The sequence below is a fragment of the Cylas formicarius genome, unplaced genomic scaffold (assembly GCF_029955315.1).
Source record: "Cylas formicarius isolate icCylForm1 unplaced genomic scaffold, icCylForm1.1 PGA_scaffold_6__28_contigs__length_40554024, whole genome shotgun sequence".
Lineage (NCBI taxonomy): Eukaryota > Metazoa > Arthropoda > Insecta > Coleoptera > Brentidae > Cylas > Cylas formicarius.
In genome coordinates this window covers 28112958-28127038 of record NW_026844347.1, presented here as the reverse complement: position 1 = coordinate 28127038, position 14081 = coordinate 28112958, and the positions used below count along the sequence as shown (strand labels likewise).

Here is a 14081-nt window from a genome sequence, read left to right as displayed (position 1 = left end):
TTTGTGCAATTTATTATTTATTATTAGAAAAGACATCGCTAATACAGGCAATACATCATATTCTGCCGTAGTGTTGGTTGCGGACAACAGTGCCTAAAGGTTTTATTTGGTCTTTAAATAGTATATTTACCTCACATATTATTTGAATTAATGCCATCAGTACGAAATGACGATTACCCATGGTTGCCTATAATGTGTCATCAAACCGTCCTTTTTTAAGTCGAATTTTTACAATTTGAATTTGGCGGTAAAACGGCGCAGTCGCTGTTGTGTTAAATTTCGAAACGAAGGAAGTCCACCATTTTCTTTTTACCACACCGGTGTTCCAGCACGTGTGGTTATTAGCAATTTAGAACAAATACCATTTTATTTTAAAGACAAGTGAATAGTAACATTGTTTTCAAATTATTACGCGTTTGACATCACAAAATATCTTCTCGATATGAATATCGAAAAATTGAAGAAACTGCAGAGCCAGTCTTCCGCAGTACGAATTGGAGGCAAGGGAACACCAAGGCGCAAGAAGAAGGTAGTGCATTCGACTCAAGCGACTGACGACAAGAAATTACAGTCTTCTTTAAAAAAACTGTCTGTAAATACAATTCCTGGAATCGAGGAGGTGAATATGATAAAAGACGACGGATCTGTAATCCACTTCAATAACCCAAAAACACAAGCTTCCTTAGCTGCAAACACTTTTGCTATTACCGGACACGGGGAAAACAAACAAATCACGGATATGCTGCCAGGTATTTTGAGCCAGTTGGGTCCTGAAGGAATTACTCAGTTGAAACGCTTGGCAAACTCTGTAGCCAATGCAGGGGGTATCAATAAAATTGTCCCCGAAGACGAGGAAGACGTTCCAGACTTGGTAGAGAACTTTGATGAAGCCTCTAAGGCCGAAGTTGCCAAAAAGGATGAAGCCAAAACTGAAGAAAAGTTGAAAGAAACTTTGGATTAAACTGAAAGGTTTCTTTTGCCATGTGGTTTAAAATTTCTTAGATTTTGGACCTAATCTTATTAGATCATGAAATATTTATACTGTTTTAAGGATTTACCATAAAAAATTTTCGTTAAAAGATAGAATAAACATGTTATTCATATTTCTTAGGAAATATATGGATGTGTTTCATATTTTCGCATTATTTTCATTAATAACTGGTAAATAATCCTGATCGATTTGTAGAATTTTGATATGTTGTAACCTTTATTGTCTGGTTTATTAAAAAGTACCAAAAACATTGGACACTCTTTTTCAAGCATAATTTTAATTTTATATAAAAAATTGATCGCTATAATAAAACACTTTGTTTAATTGGTTTATTACATATTTAAATTAATAACAAAATACAAAATATGCCTGAGCTTCCAATTGGTGCTTATATAAAATACATACTTTAACCTTACCACTTGTGTACAAGTATAACAGCGGCAAAATGTGCACATGTGCTTCTAAAAAATATAATATATGTAGATACTTTTTCTTTTCTATAAACAAAAACTGACCCTCTTTTGTGACTAAAACAAAGTCTTACTCTAAGTCACACATGATATTCTCCAAAGGTTAGTTCTCCTTTATCTCTTTGATCTTTGGGTTGTCCTTATTGTCTCTATAAATGACATAGTTTAATGTCGTAGCTACACTTAGCCATAGGCAATATGGCACAATAAGCAGGCCTGCAATGGGATTTATTCTATGAAATAAAAAGGCTGTTGCAACTGCTGTTGCGTTTACAAGTTGCATTTCAATCAATGCCTAAAAACAAATATAAAGTTATTATAAAACATGAAAACCATTACATTTTTAGATAATTAAATATATTCATTATTATTGTTAAATATTTTCATACTCACCAACTTAATGTCCCTAGCTCCAAAGAAGATTGGTGTCCATGCCCAATTAAATAACAAATTACTACCATAAACAACTAATGGTAATCTTGCAGCACCTGCAAACAATTTTTTTTATCAATTTTTTATGCTATGTTCATGAAATTACCCTCAAAACCGCCACCATCTCTCCATACCAAATAGGAAGCATATCCCATTCCAGTGTACAATGAGGTCCATACAGGTGCAAAAGCCCAATTTGGTGGCCTCCAATCAGGTCGCTTTAAATTTTCATACCAGGATTTTATAGCCCTTTTTGTAATAATTCCACCCGCTATCCCTCCAACATGGGGCAACGCGACGGCCCCGACGGCAGGCCAATTAATTTGAACAGGCATTTTAAAATAGGGCTATATAAGTATTTAAGTCTTTAGGCTCCCACAATTAAATGTTTAAGTTTCAGAGTTGCTACACGATAAGATTTAAAAACTGCGAACCCCACCCGGCAATTTTGCGTATCAGGCAGCAGCAATATTAGATTATTAGCAGGCATAAACTGTATAAGACAAAAATCCTCTATCACACACTACACACCTGTGGTTGTTAGATCTATGACACAACAAACACACTACACCACAGATGGTAGGTCAACCCACAGAAAAAAAAGTTGTTTCTATAGAAACAATTACCGCATCTAATAAAGTAACAATTAAAATTACATTTGGTTTTCCAAACAGAACGGGCAAATTTCAAATAAACCTGCTGATTTTCAACCCAATTGATTTTAACATGTTATTTGTCAGTTTGTTTCTAGCATTATATACAAACGCACTTTAAAAGTTGCACTTGAAACCCTTTTAAACATTTAACATGAAAATGATATAAATTGAATCAAAATCGACTAATAAGGTTTAAACATTACTGATGACCTTTAATGCAACTAAATCAACCAGATAAAAGTAAAAGGTCCAAATTGTTTTAGAGTTGGATTGGAAATTTATATAAGCGCTGCATTCCAATGGAAATGTAATGTAAACTAAACTGTTATTCAAACATCACATGCCACTTGTTTGGAGGAGTCACTGCTGCAGCGGATTTACTTATCCTAGATACTTACAGCACTTACATTGCTATGGCAAAGCCCATTATATAATAATTTAAATGTGTACTTTTTCTTTGCTTATTTCTTATATCATCAAAGAATATTCTACCCAATAACAAAGTCTTATTATTTATTTGATACAATTTATTTTTTATCACTGGTTATAGGTAATATGATATGCGATTTCCACATACGTTTTTTCCGAGAAACAGCCCACGCTTTCTTCTGCATTTCCTTTTGCAATAAATATTGCAAATGCTTGATTCTTTCAGCTTTCGCCGAAATTGGCGGGATTATTATTCCAGTTTCCTGACATCTATGTCCGTCGAGGTCCATATCAAAATTTATGTAAGATTCCTGGCACAAAAAAAATGTTGCGCCTAAAACGGAATTATTGTATTTACATTAATAGGTACACTTCATACCAGTGCGTTTTCGACTATGTCCATCGAAGGATTGGGTATATCATATTGTTCCCGACAAAACAAACTAAACTCCTCCTTCAATCTTTTAGTAATTCCGTGACGAATATCCGCACATGTCTTAAAATCTTCTCGATACTTCAGTACCCTTTCCTGCTGCACAATTAAACTTTGTTGAGCTTCATGTAGTTGACAAGTTTGTTCAGCAAAACTTTTAAAAGGAAAACCATTCTCATCAAATTCATCTAGGTTGCATCGTTTGCTAAAAGTTTGAGCCTGAATAGGATAATGAAATATTTAAATTTTTATGTCTTTATCGCCACGCTTTTCCTTACAGTTATTAACTCAATAATGCACTTATCCACATGACTTTTCAATTTTTGCATCTTCTTTACTTCATCTAAGAAGATGCGATACGAGTCGTGAATGTAAGTTTCATTCCTCTTGTACTCTTCCAACGTCTCACGGTAGCAACTTGATTGTGAGGAAAAGATCTTCCACATATCTTCAACATCACAGACTTTTTCAGGACTACTTGGATACGAATTCCTATAACTGCTTGTTGAATCATATTTGCCCACCGATTCTAGGCTAGGTCTATTTTTATCTTGAGATGGTGTCTGTTGCGTTGTGTTTATTAGAGTTTGGGAAAATGAGACATCGGTTGATGCTGGAAATAAAACTTAACAGAGTTAAGCTAATCAACACTGAACTTCGTTATCACCGTTCCCAGACGATCGAAGGTCATTAGTTGCGCTACCTTTGGATTTTCTGGACATTTTCTTACTTGAAACTTTAGTTCCCTTTAACATATGTTTTACATCTTTACTGTTGTGTCCAATTACGGAATTTGACAGACAGTTAACTTACCGACTCAATCTGCGAACCTTGCTCCTGCTGGAGCATTTCCTGCTTCAAGGAAGCCTCCGATCGTGATGATGTCGCCTCGCGCAACTGTTTGATTTCATTTTCATACTGCTGACACAATTCTCGTAATTTTTTAAGTGCTACAGCAGCGTCGGCCACGTTCATTAAAGTGATTTCGTTAATATTATTTTTCAAAAATTCTTCAATAGTTCGGTCGATGTGGAATATATTCTCTTCGTTCAGAGCACCCGTCAAGTCTTCATTAAGTAATTCTGGATTTAAATGTGCCTCCTATATAAATGGTCGAAATGTCAAAATAAAATTTTCCAAAACAACCATCTATGGCCTACATTTAAATAATGCATTTTTAATTCCCCGTTGTTGACGTATTTCCTTTGCGGTTTCAAACCCATCACTAAATTACCAAACCGAAGCGTGGAGATTGTCAATTTTAAGTCCTGCTTTGAGGTTTTAATGTGGCCTATAAATCTAAAATATTTAAAATTCATGTAGCAAATTAAATCAATATTGCATATAACATATTATACTTTACATAGGTAACATGTGATACCAGGGTAACATACCCACCCCTCTAACATGTTATACATTTTTGAAATCAACGTAAAATGACCTTTCTTTTTATGAAATAATAAAATGTAAAATAAAAAAGTTAGGATGGGGGGTCCATTATCAATGTACCCCCCATTGATAATGGACCACCCGTCATAGCCTAGAAGTTCTATGCATGTAACGAAATTATACTGACAAATAATGTTAACAAAAAAAGGTTGATTTCGAAGTTTAAAGTTTAAGGGACTTGATGAAATGCTTTAAAATTAGAAAATATGAGACCAAAAAAGACTTAAGAATTTAAAAGCGTTCTTTTCGTGAGTTTCACACCTTGAAGATAGAAAACAAAATATTTCTGCACTATTATAACTACCTACCTTAACATATTGTTGTTACTTAAATCCCCATCTAAGTAATATAACAGGCAATGCGATCTATATTTGAGTTTTACAGAGTGTTGCGTATTTTCTCGGAGACAAATAACAAATTGTTCCAAATTGGATTTTGTTACGTTTGCACCGCCAATTTGGTTTGATCTTTTACTGAAACGGCCCCTGTTTGCGGCATAATCGTTTCCAGCTAAATCAATAATATGCAACTAAAGTAGGAACAATCATGACATTTTCACAAAATTAATTAATATACGCATTAACTTAACCCTTGATATCAGTTCTCGAGGATCCGTTAAATCCGAATTTTTTAGAGTAACGTGAAAAGTTACAACACTAGTGTAAATATTCGACAGGTACCCTTCACAATTTTCGGCAAACGTTTTCCTCCCTTCCGCTGAAATATTTATTCAAATCAGATGTTCCGAAAATAGAGGGAAATATTACCAATAAAAATATATTTGAGGGCCTCATATTCTGTGGAAATTTTGATTTTAGTTGCGTCTTTTGTTTTATAAAGGTTAACTATATTGGGTACTTCTTTTAAAAGGTCGACTGCAAATTTACCATCAAATTCCAAACAAGAGATGTATATCGACATTTTAGCATTTTTTGGTTGCAGACTTTTTATGTAAAATAGGTGTTTTACAGCTCTCGGCAAAATTCCAAAATCCTAGAAAATTATATACTCATATTATGGCAAACCGGACTTAACTCATGACATACTTCTTCTGTAAAATGAAGTCCACCGACTGTAAAAGTTTTGCCAGAGCTGGACTGACCATAAGCAATAATGACGGATGTGTAACCGTTCGCAACACTGCAATTTTTTTATAAACAATGTTTACATCTTTATAAGGGCGAATCACTTTTTACTTCTCCACAACACCGGATACCACCTCGGAATAAATTACGTCTTGCTCAACGTTGGCAAATAATCCATCGCTATCGAATTCCCAGTAGCTGGTTTTCTCTTCGAGGAATTTTTTTGAAAGTTCCTGCAAATTACGAACGAAAATTTTCCTAGAATCCCTATCTAGTCGAATATGAGGCGTAGACTGCTGCTCCGTGGGGAATATTCTATAAAATACTTTGACATTGTCTCGTAACGCGGGCATTTTGACAAACGTCATTTTTAAATAATACGGGGTGATTCGGATTCAAAAAGTGAGTGTCTAAATTTTTTTTTTCAAATTTGGCATGTTTATGAAATATTTATGCACACGCAGCGTTGCCAGTTTAATTCGAAATAGACGACAACATTGGAAATTCAACTGGAACACTGTGTAGATTAGTATGTTTTTTAGTTTTGCGCAAAACACCAAGTAACTTTTGTTAGCATTTTCCTAAGTTTTTACTGTTACTAATTTTTTCATAAATATATACTTTGGAAATAGCTAGCTTACTTACGCAAAAAGATATTAAGGTTTAATAAAGCGGAAAGAGACAGACGTTGGTAAATGTCAACAAAAGTTACTCAGAATGTTGCGCAAAACCAGAAAATGTACCATCGGCGTAAATATTTCAAGATAGATATGACCCAAATTTACCAAAAAAAAAAACCTATTTGGCTTTCCGTAATTTCTCATAGGACATTCGTCATAAAATTTCTCTACACCAAATGATTTTGCACAAAAACCTGGAACACTTAATAAATTAAAATATATCAAATTGTCATGTTTCAAAGAAACTTCATCATATTACTTACAGATCTTCGTCACTAATCATTGTCTCAACTTCTTCAGAGCATAAGATTAGTAGTAAATAGTAAATCAAATTGTGACTCCGAAAGTTCTCTACAATATTTATATATGCCTTTTCTCGAAACTCGTATTATTATAAAACTTTTTGTTTCCAATTAGTTTTAAAGGGGTGTTGTTAATGAAGAATCTCTGACGAATACTAATTATTTATTATATATATATATATGTTTCAGTTCATTATTACAGCTTGACAATATTTTATATAACACCTTATCGGAACTGATGCGAACTTATCCTCAATCCAATCGAATTTTTACCTATTTCCGCTACCTGGCATACATTACATAAACACCCCTTGTATTTGGGAAGGTATGAAGTTTCACAGAGAGGACATTTCTCTTCCGCTTTGCCCCGATATATTGGAGTGTAGGAGTAACCGCAGATCGAGAAGGGGTTGTGTTCATCATAGCTTAATTTCATTTCATCCACAGGATTTGCATCGCAAGCCTGAAATAACACAATTACATCAAATTTTGTATAATAAAAAATATTTTTATACAGGCCTAACCACAAAACAAAATTGTTACCTGCAAAATTTTTCTGGTCTGTTGTGCGACTTCCGGTCTGGGTCCTAAGTCGAGTAGTCTTTTCGCGAAGGACGCGGCAGTTTTGAAATTCTTCAACTTGAAATACATATTTAGCGCCGTTCTAAGAGTTAGGATTTGATGAATAGGTTGTAACTTGCAATGCGTAAAGTATGCCGCCATTTCGCATTGCCTTTTCTGTTCTTCTGCCGAACCTTTTTAGACAGCACAAAATTAATAACATCCACACTGAATTTGAGAAAACACCTTGTATTAATATAAAAATTAAATAAGTAATACCTTTCGGTAGTGTTTTTCGAAGCGTTTCCATTTGCAAGCCGCAAATATATTCGCCGCATATTTTCAGCAACTGCTGAGCTTCAGCTATTTCTTGCTTGTTATCCACTATCAAGAGTGTTATAGCCAGAAGAAGATTTTGAAATCTTTCGATCGCCTCCGTGAATTTGCCGCCAGTGGTTAGTTGATAACAAACCTTGAATATTAACAATATTACCTATAATTTAAACTCAGATGATGTTGATCACCTGTAAACGAGAAATCAAATCATTTAATTTAACTCCTGTAGCGGGAAGGCTGGTTTTTATATTTGCATCCTTCCAATTTCTGAGCGGGTAAGCAAATATAGGTGGGACGTTTTGCAGGTGGACAGAAACGGTTCGGGAGCTCCCATACAGAGTCATAAACATGCTCTCGTATGGTTTAAAGTTTACGATGCCCACTTGGTCGTGAAGTAGCCGGCAAGCAGATTCAAACGATCCGGCCGCAATATGATCGGCAGCTAACTGAGAAGATTTAGTCCAGCTAAGTCTTGGGGAAGGGCCTGGAAACATATAAAACGGTAAATTGAATCAACAAATATTCAATGGATGTTCCCTGCACAGAACATGTGCGATACGCAAAGTGATAACTCATTAAAATTACTTTCACACTATACAGGTTGATCCAAAAGCGTTAAACTATCAAAGTTGTATTTTTTAAAATGTTTCAGTAACGTTTGTGGCACCTAACCATTAAACGCTATAATATAAAGGAAGTTCGATTTAAAAAATCAAATTAAATACGTGAATAATAATAATAATATATATACATATATAATAATAAAAACAGCCAAATTTTACTTAAAAACAAAAAACTTTGTTGCTGTTGATTGATACAAACCGATGATTCCATAGAGGGAGCTTCTTAAACTTTATCAATATTTTTGTATATATGCCTTCGAACTAATGTTCTTATAAACTAAATAAAAATAAGACACAGGTCTTACCTTGTGCAGGAAGATGTACGTAGCTATCACTGATTTCAGTCGTCTGTGCAGGACCGAGGTCTGGAATTTCAAGATCAGCATCTTCAACGTCCCATCCCGCTTCCCCTTCTCCGGTTGAGCCAGCAGCAACACCTTTCTTTTCTTCTTGATCTATTTCTAGATCATCTTCGTCGCCCCAGCCACCTGCTTCTTCCATGCCAGTATCAATGGTCGGTTCTGCCATTAGTGATTTGTTAGCTGCTGTCGCTGCAGCTGCAGTGTTTTCAAAATAGCCCTGTAAAAAAAATTCTATAATTCTACTGCACAAATGAACAATGTTTATGCACCATCTTACTTTGCTTACGGTGAGTAGAGGCCAATTTGATTCTGCTTGTTGTATTGGAGGAGGTGGCTTCAAAAATTTTGCATTTGGATCGATATCCGGTAATTTTTTGTTGTTTCCTATCTGGGCAATTAATTGTTCTGCTTCGTCAGTCATTCCATGTGTAGCAGCTGTCAAATATGCCAGCGATAGCTGATTTGATGATTTCAGGATCTTAACACGTTCTTCAAGGTCACCTAGAAAATAATAATATGTAACAGTAACCAGAACAGTAGAATTTCGGTTTTGTGCACCTAAAAGTAGAGCTCCATGATACTGTGAGGATCTGGCTTTTCTGATTTCAGCAATTTTAGTCATCTTTCTTAGTTTATCCAAATTGCCTGTAATTAAATAAAGAAAAGAAAGCTTTTCAAAGCTCTTTGTTCTCTGGTAGCACATTTCCACCACTTGGTGATTGCCCTAAAAATAATACTTTGCTGAAAAAAGAAGTATAAACTGAGAGATGTGGGTGAATAATTAGCACTGCTGCTAAAGTTAATATCTATAACTGTTTGAAACTCATTAAAATTGAAATCATAATTGGAGGAGAAACCTACATAGACTTGGTAATTTACCTGCCACAAAGCAGCTTGCGCTAATTGATCCCAACAAGCCTTATCATTCAAAGACTTTGCAGCTTCTAAGGCCACTTCAATATTACCACATTCCAATGCTAAAGTGAAGCGGGTTTTGTCATCTTTGACAAAATGCAATGCAACCTCAGGATACCCTTTCTGTTGAAGGTATGATATGATAGACTGACCAACAAGTCTTGATTTCTGGACCATATAAAGTACCTAAAGATATACTTCCATGTGAATACTGAGTTATTCATACAGAATTTGATTAAGTCACCTCTTCATAGCGGTGGTTTATCAAAGCTAATTTGAATTTGTATTCTGTAGGATCTACTGTCAAAATTCGAGGTTTGCATTCTCTATCCAAACAAAACACTTGGCTTCCCTTTACTCTGGTGATGTAAATAGGTAAGTCCAAGGTTCTTATAATTCCATGGTCACTAAAAGATCATTCTATTTTTAATATCCTAGTTCTATAACTCTGACCATATAATTACCCATTAGTGAGAGTGTACTTGATATGATTACTGGTAGTGTAAATAAAAACTCCAGAATCATCCCATGCTCCTGACTTGACACGTGTATTTTCATGAAGGGAGCATAGGACATCAAGTTTTCTATTGCAAATAGTCACAGTGTGTTTTGCAAGGAGAGCAATATGAGCCATATCATTAGACCAAACAACATAGCGACATTTGTTGATTTTCACTAAAAGTTTAGCACAGGGTCAATACAGAGTTAGTACAAAAAGCATTAAAATATTACCTTGTGATAAAATTCGTTTTTGTTGCACGTCAAATAGGGTAACATGTTCTGCATCACGAAGTAATAACATACCAGTTCCGGCATAAAAAATTTCATCGCAGGGTGGCGTTTGCACCTTCTTAGTAACTTCATTTTTTAAATTTTTAATTACTAACTGATGGGAACGATCCAAAACAGCAAACCTAAAAACATTACCTTTGGTTCAGGATCTGTACCTGGTAGCCCTATCTTCGAAAAGAATTTTCGTAAGGTTTTGGGTAAAACAATTCTAAACAAAGCAGCCAAAAGAAATGCTGGAAATCATTTTTGATGTTCTAGAATGTCTGTCAGGGGCGTAATCGCTTCCTTGAATTAATCCAGGCTGACCATCCGTACTGGATTAGCCGGTACAGGGTCAGGTTTTTAAGTCAACATCCTGGAAAATCTACTCGTCCTGGGTTGTCCCGGATTTTTCAATTAGTTATATCAATCCGCAATTAAAACTACTTTATTGTAAAATGAAACATTAATAAATGAAACTATTTTGATATCGATAATTGTACAAAAAAGGAACTGGGGTTTAAAAACATATCTTTGATGGTTAACTTTGCACTCTGCCTCGCGGTATTAATGCAGAGAAAGACAGTGTTCTCAATTATAAAACACTTTTTTTAGTTCCGAAAAAAGTCAACTTCATATGAAATCAGCCACGATTGCAAGGTGTAACGGGACTTTAAGCTGTTTGGAGTTTTACAAATTCCTTTTAAAAAATGATGTTGCTCTAAATGCAATAAGTGGTCAAAATAAGTATTTTTTTAAACAATAGGTGGCTCTAAAAAATTATTAGGCATTAAAATTTGGTTCGCATATATTTTCAATATCTATAAGATAATAGTTTTTTTATACACAAAGATAATAAGTTTTTCTTTTCCAATAATATATATATATATATATATATATATATATATATATATATATATATATATATATATATATATATATATATATATATATATATATATATATATATATATATATATATATATATATATATATATATATATATATTTTGATTTTATTTCTATTTTATTTTTATTATTACATTTTTACGGATTAACCCCATTATTTGAGAAATAGTCTTCTATCAGAGAGCTAAAATGAACGCCGCTGTACAGTTGGCATAAATTCTTTAGCGACGCTGCTCTGAGTAGAATGATGTAGACTGCTTTTATTGCCGCTAGAAGGCGTTTTATGTCATCACTATTTATTTTTTTCATAAAATTAATGCAATGATATCACTTTTATTGCAAGAAAGGATAGGCAAATAAGAATCTACCAAGCCAGTGAAAACAGCATTTTGATATCTTTTTCTTAATCTATTAGAAATAAAAAACAAAAACTCAAAATGGTATCGCACCTTTGGGAATATTTTCAGTATCCCTTCCATTATTAAATCCTAATTTTCGTTCTTTTAGCAAAACATACAAAAAATAAAAATAATAATCAATATTCATTTAATATGATGCCCATCTGCTCACACAAATTTCGGAATTCCACGTAATTCAAGTATGCTTTGGTAAACAAAATAGCAAAACTTATAATGATGTATAAATGTCAATCATATTAAGATTGCAGCTATTTATAGTGTATTTTGGTCGTCTTGTTTGTTGGATCTCAAAACATTGAACACGGAACTATATATATAATATATTGCAGTCATATAGTAATGAGTATTGATTATTATTGACATTTATATTTTATATAATGGCCAATTTTGGCGTTTTAATAGTAAACAGGTAATTATAAAAAATATATTTTGCTAAAGGAACGATTACTAGTATTTAATAATGGTAATAATAATAATAATAGTATGGTATAACGGTTTTGATTTCCGTTACTGATATAATAGATTAGGAATAAGCTATTTGACATGCGGTTTTCAGTAGTATAGTGATTTTGCAAAACAGCCTGATGCGGTGATACAAGCAATCTTAGTTAAACCATCTGAGGCATAGACGATGGCCCGTTTCAATGACTTCAAGTTTAATAAAATGTATTGATCGATTTATGAAGTTTTACCTGTTTCTAGCCACCCAAAGCGCGGTCAAACCGCTAGACCTTTTGCTCTCAACTTCTGGAACATGATCATCCCTTTCTTGCTCTTTAGGGATGATATACAAGTCGTAAGTACTGTTATCTAGGTTGGATGTACGAGTTGAAAGCAACACTGCATTTTCGGCAGGATTAAATGACATTTTGTATATGGGAATTTTTCCACCACCTATAAGAGAAAAAATATACCTCTATTGTAATAGAGGTCAATCAACAATGTCTACCTTTTATTTGAATGACAGGTACATCTTTTGCGGTAGTAAAATCCAGTTTCCTTAAATATCTTTCTTTGACATAGTACAACAAATTTCCATGAACTGTATATGCAGGTCTCTCTCTTTCAAGCTTGAAAATAATCATACCTGCATCGTGACCTGCGGCAAACAGATTCAAATTTGGATGAGATGTCATAACCCAAAATCTTTCATGTTCCCTTCGAAAAGTATGAAGGCAAGTTCTCTTTTGCATATCCCACACCCTAATACTCTTGTCCTCACTGTTTGATAGAATTAATTCTTGCCTGGGGTGAAATAAAACACAAGAAACATTGTTATAATGTCCTCTGCAAGTATCAACTTCCCAAGCTTTAGAATCATTCATTCTCCACAATTTTATTTGACGATCATCCGCTCCTGACACAATTAAAGGTAGGGAATGATGGAAGCTTGCCCAGTTGACTCCTCTGTCATGCCCCTCTAGGACATGTTTTACAACTGCATCAGAAACACCAAAAAGATCAGTGGCACCAGGATTTTTTAAATGTTCCTCCAATCCAGATGGTCCTGGGGCAACATTTTTCTTCCTAAGACCAGATATATCCCAAACTCTTACTGTAGAATCCAAAGATGCAGACACAAGCAAGTCTTCACTGGGATGAAACATTGCACACATCACATAATGATTATGCCCTGTGAGAACACAAATACAAGTACGACTTTGCCAATTCCAAATCCGAATAGTTTGATCATCAGAAGCAGAAACAATCCAGGGATACTCATGATGGAATTCAGTGGTCCGTATATAATCAAGGTGACCCAACAAGGTAAAAATACATCTTTTCTGCTTATAATTCCATACTTTAATTTTGTAGTCATCTCCTCCTGATACAAATAAAGGTTGTTGGTTATGAAAACAAATACCCCTTACTGGACCGTCATGCTCCTCAAATTTTTCCAATAGAGTGCACATCCTGTAATCCCATAGTTGAATGCAACCATTGTGTAAACTTGCTAGAATCCACGGCCTTTTTGGGTGAAAAGACAAGCCTTTCACTCTTGCAGATTTGGTTTCAAATTTTGTTAGCATCTCTAAGTACTTAGTCGCTTTCAACAAAATAAACGATTTTTTTAACCTTAGGCAAGTTTCTTTTTTTCAATGGTATTTACTAAATTAATCATTTAATGAAAATTATTAAGGTTTAGAACACAACACCACAAATAAAGTAAATACGTGGCTGTCATGTCAATGTCACAGAACATAACTCCAAAAGTTTAAGTCAATGTCAATATTCCTTTTTTCTTCCTTATTTCTAGCA

At 34.2% G+C, this 14081-nt stretch overlaps 4 protein-coding genes across 6 annotated transcripts; 1 reads left to right on the top strand and 3 right to left on the bottom strand.

The window, feature by feature from the left end:
• Window positions 1-277: 277 nt before the first annotated feature.
• On the top strand, window positions 278-1134 carry LOC132704114 (transcription factor BTF3 homolog 4-like). The gene has a single exon (XM_060673897.1). The coding sequence runs from the start codon at window positions 443-445 to the stop codon at window positions 959-961; it is 519 nt and encodes a 172-aa protein (XP_060529880.1). The 5' UTR covers window positions 278-442; the 3' UTR covers window positions 962-1134.
• A 131-nt stretch (window positions 1135-1265) lies between these two features.
• LOC132704115 (translocator protein) lies at window positions 1266-2456 on the bottom strand. 2 transcript variants are annotated; one of them, XR_009619231.1, is made up of 4 exons: window positions 2000-2455; window positions 1855-1949; window positions 1507-1756; window positions 1277-1452 (listed from the first exon to the last, which is right to left on the bottom strand). XR_009619231.1 is itself a non-coding variant. In XM_060673898.1 (3 exons), exons 1-3 carry the CDS (start codon window positions 2226-2228, stop codon window positions 1565-1567), a joined length of 516 nt encoding a protein of 171 aa, XP_060529881.1. In that variant the 5' UTR covers window positions 2229-2456; the 3' UTR covers window positions 1266-1564. The 2 variants fall into 2 exon arrangements, 1 of the variants encoding a protein (XP_060529881.1); XM_060673898.1 differs by having other exon boundaries at window positions 1266-1756; window positions 2000-2456.
• A 599-nt stretch (window positions 2457-3055) lies between these two features.
• Window positions 3056-6972, bottom strand: LOC132704111 (kinesin-like protein KIF9). Of its 2 annotated transcripts, XM_060673891.1 has the most exons (11): window positions 6057-6972; window positions 5907-6000; window positions 5628-5853; window positions 5450-5577; window positions 5169-5389; window positions 4572-4710; window positions 4225-4512; window positions 4079-4157; window positions 3690-4024; window positions 3358-3630; window positions 3056-3289 (listed from the first exon to the last, which is right to left on the bottom strand). In XM_060673891.1, the coding sequence occupies exons 1-11, from the start codon at window positions 6311-6313 to the stop codon at window positions 3077-3079; spliced, it is 2253 nt and encodes a 750-aa protein (XP_060529874.1). In that variant the 5' UTR covers window positions 6314-6972; the 3' UTR covers window positions 3056-3076. The 2 variants fall into 2 exon arrangements, with proteins under 2 accessions (XP_060529874.1, XP_060529875.1); XM_060673892.1 differs by lacking the exon at window positions 3056-3289 and having other exon boundaries at window positions 3452-3616.
• Window positions 6973-7046: 74 nt separating this feature from the next.
• Window positions 7047-14005, bottom strand: LOC132704110 (coatomer subunit alpha). The gene is made up of 13 exons (XM_060673890.1): window positions 12772-14005; window positions 12515-12716; window positions 10457-10638; window positions 10189-10399; window positions 9969-10131; window positions 9689-9910; window positions 9368-9533; window positions 9087-9310; window positions 8753-9026; window positions 8013-8308; window positions 7768-7960; window positions 7471-7682; window positions 7047-7390 (listed from the first exon to the last, which is right to left on the bottom strand). Exons 1-13 carry the CDS (start codon window positions 13850-13852, stop codon window positions 7154-7156), a joined length of 3663 nt encoding a protein of 1220 aa, XP_060529873.1. The 5' UTR covers window positions 13853-14005; the 3' UTR covers window positions 7047-7153.
• Window positions 14006-14081: the final 76 nt, after the last annotated feature.